The 7517-nt window shown below is 36.5% G+C and overlaps 1 protein-coding gene across 1 annotated transcript; it reads right to left on the bottom strand.

Annotated features, from left to right (window-relative positions):
• Nucleotides 1-2555: 2555 nt before the first annotated feature.
• FOPNL (FGFR1OP N-terminal like) lies at nucleotides 2556-7253 on the bottom strand (the record flags this gene model as incomplete). Its single annotated transcript, XM_010020932.1, has 4 exons — nucleotides 2556-2632; nucleotides 4830-4969; nucleotides 5811-5895; nucleotides 7038-7253. Coding segments are annotated over 4 exons (518 nt in total), but the record flags the coding sequence as incomplete, so codon positions are not given.
• Nucleotides 7254-7517: the final 264 nt, after the last annotated feature.

Genomic DNA, 7517 nt, shown 5'->3' with positions numbered 1-7517 from the left:
ATTTATTTATTTATTTATTTATTTTTAGGGAAGTGCAGCCATATTGCACAGGCTTTGGAATTCCTCTTCATCTGTTAGCAAGTAGACATTCATATGATGTGCTACATGTCTGCATCTTGAAAGATGCTCTGATATTTCATGTACTGTCAGGATAAACCATTAATAATGTGATTAAACCAGTATATTTTAATAGAAATATTTCAAAGCTTTGTTGTAAAAATAAGTAACAGGGAAATACACTTTAATCTGTAATTTGCTTGTACAATGGCTATACTTTGAAACAAGAAATTGTCCCAAACTCTCAAATCTGGACTGTGAGGGTATTAGAGAATTAGATGAAGCACATGTTGCACCAAAAACAAATGGGCCAGCTTCCACCCACCACCGCAGTGCAGGATCCTGACAAGGGGTTGAAGCAACTATCCCCTAAGAAAATAGTCCCAGGATTCCCTCAGTCTTAAATAGATTTCTTCTCTGATGTCAGCTATTCCTTCTCCTCAAAGTTCGGTGAGGGACACCTTTGTAACAGCCTCTGCTGTCATGGCTGTGGAAACCATGATCCTGCTGAGCTGTAGGTTTGGGAAAGGGCAAGTACCAAACAGCACTTCCCCTTCTTCAGCCAGGACAAAAATTGTATTTAACTTCTACCACAAAAAATCCACTTCCCAGGAAGCTCCATGGCACCTGGGCAGCTCCTGTATGATCTGTGGTGGGAAGAGAAAAAGTAGATACAATGGCTTGGGTTACACTGGAGGATTTGCACAACATAGAAGGTTAGAGCTTCTGTGTTACCCACAGCCTTTTTCCTTGCCCTTGAAAAGACAATTCACATACATATCAATTTGATCCACTGGTTTATGGAAAAACTGGGGTCTAGCAGTTAACCTCTGGAAAATCGAAGTTAAAAATTCAGAGATTGCTGTGGCCAGAGCAATCATGTCTGCATTGTTCAAAAGCTCATTTTTGCAATTGTCCATAGAGGAACTTTCAGCTCATTTAAAAATGAAGGTAATTTACAAATAACATCTTAGAAGACCGCTTTTCTACTGGATTTATAGACAGAGAAACTGAGAGATCAGTGATTGTGAATACTTGCACTGATGTGGTAGGAAGGACCCTAGTAATGAGGCAGAGTCCCACAGTGGTAGTTTTTACACAGATGGCTCTTCAGCCAAGTGGTTGAACTTGACAATGGTGCAAACATTGACAGCATAGAGACAAATTTGCTTGTCTGACCCAGTGGTCAATTCTAATTGATAAAAAGCTACAAAAGACTTAAAGATGGATGTGATTGAGGTATATTTGCAAACACATGCCCTCCCCTCCTGGCAACAGGCCTGAGATACTTATATATCAGGAAATGGGGAGCTGGAGTATTGCCAGTCACACAAAGGGGGTGAGCTCACTACTGAGGCTTCAAATGGATAAATGCAACTTTTTCTTTCAACATATAGATATTCTTCTGTGCAGTTTCACATCAGAGTAGAGGCTAGGCTGCTTAACAAATAAAAACCCACCTATAATGCCAACTGGGTCAGATCAAGATAAAAGCAAAACTTTGCAGTCTGTACAACCCAGGGTCCTTTCACTTAAACTCACAAACTGTATGTCCTCTTACTCTATTTCCCTGCTTACTCTACCATTTATCTAACAAGTAAGATTTTTAAGAATGCAACCCTAAAATGTATTTATACAAAACTGCTCTATCATTTGAAACATTAAAATCTATACATTTTGCTAAAATAAGTAGCTAACCTTTATCTCTGACATACCCCTGTACGTTTGGCTTTTAAAATAAATTCCCATTTCAAAACATGTAAACATCTTGGCTAAAAAAAGTTCTGGGAATCAGTAATCTGTTATCAACTTTATTTTTAACTTTGCCTGATTGTCATGTCTTTTGGGGGGAAAAAAACAGAAGTTTCTCCCCTTCCCTGTGTAAGTGCTAGACAGCTTACAGCGACTCCAGATGGAAAAGACTAACCCTCATGTGTTTGTTGGCATGAAGATAAATATAGTCTGCATTTCCAGAGAATTAAAACCATCTATTCCTCTAAAGCACTTTAATTTTCTATCCAACTTTATTTTCCCATACTCATCTGAAAGTAGCAGGTTTTTCTTTTAAAAGAGTGATTAAAATATTTAAATTGAATAGTTTAAAAATTCCACACTGAATAAAATAGAAAAAAATTTATTCAGAAACACAGGATGGACACAAACACATAACAAGGAAAGTGTACAAGTGGTAAGCTGCTTGATACATTTTTATAAAGTAAATTCATTTTTACAAAGTACATTTTTAGGCCAAATTCTAGAGACAGGCCTCACTAATCTGACTTCCTATGCAGTTTTCCTTCTATTAGCACTGGAGAAGAAGAGCCTTTGCTAGCATTTTTTTCACTGACAGTATGTATGACCCCAGTCATCCTGTCTCATGGGTAGATCTAACAAGCTGAAATGGTCCCACTGGACAGATTGGGGAAATATATGCAAAGAGGAATTTCCTAAATTAACTCTTCCAGAACTTTACATGAGAAATTAGCATACAAAAGATATCATCTGTTTATACTTCGTATAACAAGGGCCTCTTCGATGCTTGTGCCAGCTGTCCTTCCTGGGTCTGGAATTCTATCTGAAAATGAAACACACATACTCTCATGCAGCTGGACATCCAAAGGTGTGTTACATTCTATTATTATCAACTTTGATACAGAATATTGTCATAGGAAACTCTGGCAACTTTACAAATAAATGTTTCCATGCAACTATATGAGGCAAGAGCTTTGCATTACTGAAGTTTAGATTCCAGACAACTTCCAACCTGGCTACAGTGAATGAAGTAACAGAAACACCAGAGTCTACATGTTTTATCAGGATCCCTGGTCTGTTGCAATATTCATTCAACTACATAAGCAAACAACTTCTAATATGGAAAGCAAGTTGGTGTTAAATGAGAGGCTTGGTGGGTTGAGTTTATGAATGGATAGATTACCTGACTATGCAGCCTAATTAAAATAGCTTGATATTTAGTGTTTTAAACCCACTGCCTTTAGGTCTCTGATTACATATTCCACAGACACATGCAGAAAGTAGTTTCAGACTATTGTTACTTAAAGGTTAAAAGCCTTAAAGCTGTTATGTTGTTGTTTAGTTCAAAAAGCAATATGCTGTCATGTCCTATGATTAATCCTGAGTTTTATAACTAACTCTGAACTAAATCCCCACATGAAATTATATTGATGTCAACAGGGGAAGATAACCCTGCACAGAGTCAATTTCAGAACTGAGGTACAAAGGTGTACTTTAGAAACAGTTCTTCTACACACTGAGTTTAAAAAAAAAAATTTAGGAATTTCTGATAGGAATAATTATTTCTAACAAAGTGATAATTCATAACAGTTTTGGTATTGAAATTTCCTTTCTTCAGCCCCCCCTTCTGGCAGGAGGGAAACAACATTGTTTCAACTAATTAACTGTTAAGAAAAGGTGTTCAGGACTTCTCTCATGCTTTTTAGATGCCAATATCATCTCAGGCCTCGTATTTTTGGATATAAAATAAATAGTTGATAGTACTAATCAACAGTACTAAATTCTCACATTAGAAAGTGACAGGCCAAGCAGATTCTTTGAAGGAAAAACCTGGACCAATAATCCCTTACATTCTGTAGCTTTGGCGTTATTAATTGTAACCAGTGAAAAAGCAGACCAGAAAAGGAAAATAAAGATTTAAGCATTCTGCCAGGGAGCAATGAACTTGGAGCTTAAGCTTCTGCAGTCAAGGGGATGTGAATTATGTCCTCAGCAAAGGTTTATGCCCATATACAGAACTGACAGCTGAAGTGTTAAGAACTTCCTATAGAAATTAGTTAATTTAGAGCAGATAAAAACCAAAGAGATACACTCACTATGTATTTTACTGAGAATTGAGGTTAAATTCTTGTATCAAATTCCCAGTGTAGTAAGACTGCCTCTAGCTGACCCATTCTAGATATGTAATAGTATAACGGAGTACAGTTTGGCCAGTTTAACTTTTAGGGAAATGGTAAAGCAATCTCGTGGATGACCTTTCTGCTCCTGAGAACTGGAATATTCATATTTTCTGGTCTTTACCAGCACTGGCAGAGCAGTAAACCTTGTTTGTAAAAGCATACATGGCACAACAGGTATTCTAGCATCTACAGATCAGAATAGTACTGCTGTTTGGTTTAAATGAATTTTCCAACAGTCAAAAGTCTTAAGAGAATAAAGCTAGGTTTTTTTCCCCTTTCCACTAGTATCTAACAAGTAGCTACAGCTACCACAAGGTAACAGGAGTGTCACAGTACCTTGCACCATTGGAAAAATTATAGCAATTTGTCTGTCTGCAATATTTAAAAATGTCTTGTTTTATAAATAAAATACATTCCCATATAAAAGGAATTTCCACCACTGACATATTTGAAGGCCAGTCAAGTACTTCCAAGGGCAATCAGCATACCATTAGCATACTAGCAGAGAGCAGCAGGCATAAGAGTTAGCATAAGTTGGTCACTTATTTGAACAAAGGCACATATAAAAGGTCCTTCTTGAGTTAGATATAGTAGGACCTTTCTTAAACGAATACATGAGCAATTAGTATGGTCAGGGCACACAGCTTAATGCTATTTTTGAAGTATAAACATCATTCTGCTGAAGAATTTTTCTTACAAGAGAGATGTCACTTCAAAGCACTCCTTGCACAGAAGAGGAGGTACAGTGTGTTCATCTGCATGTTTATGCTGTTACAAGCATAGGTACCATATAGAAAATCTGGTCACAAATAAAACTAGCAAAAATGACATGACACCCACCTTTTTGACTTCTCTCAGTAGGTGGTTTGCCAAGGTTCTGCTTTGGATAATTCAGCAAAGACACTTTGGGGAGGGTATTCTGGGTACTTTCTTCTTTGCCATCATGTAAGAAATGAGAGAGAATTCCATACAAGAGAGGTCTGCTTAAGAGAGAAATAACAAAACCAGTCTATGAAATACTGATCATTAAAAATACGCACTCCTTAGACCTCAGTGTTTACTTCTAGAATATGTGCAGATGTCTGTACATCTGTATATATATGTGTACATATATACGTAAATACATTATGTCAAGTATCATTATATAAATAAGCACAAACCTAAGCCCACCCTGAACATCAGCACGCTCTTAAAAAGCGTGTACTAAGAGACCCTCTCAGCTAAACTCCAGATCCCTCGTAGGTGAAGAAGCAGAGCACACTTAGCACAAGAACACAGATCCACATTCTCACTTGTGCAGTATGAAGGATCAGACTTTGGCAGGCCCAGTCCACCACTGCACAAACAAAACTTGATTCTTCCCAAGCACCTGACAGATTCTGACAGCACAAGCTACAAAAAACACTGGATGTGTTTAAAGCTGCCTCAGTACCCTAGCTCATTAATGCAGTTGTATCAAAGCACTGAATTTGTATCTAATCTAAGAGTACAATAATCTTTTTATTGCTCTACAAAGCAATCCACTCATTTGCAAAGAGTTTATCTGTTTTCTGCTTCTGACTGACAAGAGACTTGTGTTTTGGCATGCAAGTACACTATCTGGAGAAGGCTACAAAGTTAGCAGAATTAAATGTTAGTCTGGTACATGTCTGAAAACGACCCTACGTTTGACACTGTGAATTTTAATCCAGCATGTTAAAGCAGGCATATAATTAGCCACATTTCAATTGGTGAAATCATTTATATGTGATTTATAATAACCCTAAGGAGAAAAATATATGCAAACCAGAATATACTGTGCATTCTGAAATCACTCCTTACACTGATTTTCCATTTGTGTCTTCAACTATGTTCAGCTCTTTGGCAAGAAACTGTCTATCCAAGGGCACTTCAGGCTGACCAGACTCTGGAAAAATTATTAAGACTGGTAAGAAAATATCATCAATTAACAGGAGATTTCAAAAGAGAATGAGAACACACACCTCCCTTTTTAGACTATTAATATCTAATATATGTATACTGTAATTCCAGGGAACTCACTTAACCATTAGTGCTTCATACTCTCATAATTTATGTGGCATATTACGATTTTTATCTTCACTCTAAAGAAATCTAACAAAAAATATTAAAGAAGGCTTACACTATAATCAGACAAACAACTCTCTAAAGAAGTACTGTTATCAAACAGATTCCACTTGTTAACTGCTGTACAGACTGTCTCCATTCCTTCTTGTCAAGGGGGAGTGAAATATATCAATTATTAAATAGTATATGCAATTACTCTATCTAAGCACAACTACAGAACTTCAAATTTCAAATACAGTTAGCAATACCTGCAAAGATAACTAAGTGCTGTAACACGTAAATTACAGCTGCTCTGTTGATGTTGTACACAGCTCTCAAATACTGGCATTTTAGAACAGCCAGTAGCAGCAGTGCTTACCTGCAGTTGTTAAGAAATATCAATCTTCTTCTTACTCTTTTTTGTTATTTAAGCTGAGGATATCTAACAAGGCTTATGATAAATTCTATATGCCTGAATTGCCAGAACTGCTAAAATTCAGACTCTCAACTACTTTATGTACCTTTTACTTTAGCTTTTTTCCTCAAATAAATTTTGTTCATTTGTAGGCTACTGTTTTGTTTTGGTTTGGTTTTTTTTACCAAAATGCCAATGAGATAAAAATGTGATATATGCTTCAAAAATAGCAATTTTCCAAGACAAATTAAAGATTTCAAGAAAGGTATTTTGATTTTGGAGGCTGCTAGCAGGTTTTCTTGTTCTTGCATCAACTGTTCCTGCATGAACTACGCTGTTAAAGCATTTACCTCAAGGAAAAGGAACAATGAGTGTTCTTGAAAATCTTGTATGACTTGGCTTAATGCTACGAGTAAAGCTGTGGAGAGAGAGTATTTGTATTATTTCGAAGAGAAGACAAAACTCTGCAGCTTGGTCCCACTTAAATTTTATAGTGTCAGTGGAATTACTCAGCCGAACAGCAGATGTCTGTTAATACAGTGATGACAACAAAAATTCAGCCTCAGTACCTGCAGTTAAAACAGACGCTGCGTAATTATATTTGTTATATTCCAGGTATTCACGAATTAGTTCGTTGATTAAAAGATTTTCACGAGACAGCGGTGGACGTAGTTCGCTTCGGTCATCCAGTGCATTAAAAACTTCAGCTCTGATCCTTGCTTTTATTTGTCCAAGAGCACCTCTTTTTTCCAATGTGTCCTTTAAAACTATTACCATAAAAAGATCTGTTAATATAAAGCCAAATATATTCAAGCAGCATTCTTATCATCTACAATATAAACATAATTTCGGCATATTCGCAGAGAAGGAAAGATAAGATATCTGCACCTGTGCATATGCCAGTAGGTAACAACAGTAAGTTGTTAAGTAGGTAACCTTACAGATAACTTGAAATAAGCCACAATTATACTTTTTTTTTTGTTGTAAACATATATTCTAGCAATTTCAGAAGTGCGATGTAACTAAATCAAGATGTTTTCAACGAGTGA

This window comes from Nestor notabilis, unplaced genomic scaffold (assembly GCF_000696875.1).
Source record: "Nestor notabilis isolate BGI_N333 unplaced genomic scaffold, ASM69687v1 scaffold11568, whole genome shotgun sequence".
Classification (NCBI taxonomy): domain Eukaryota; kingdom Metazoa; phylum Chordata; class Aves; order Psittaciformes; family Psittacidae; genus Nestor; species Nestor notabilis.
This window is presented reverse-complemented; position numbering and strand designations above follow the sequence as displayed.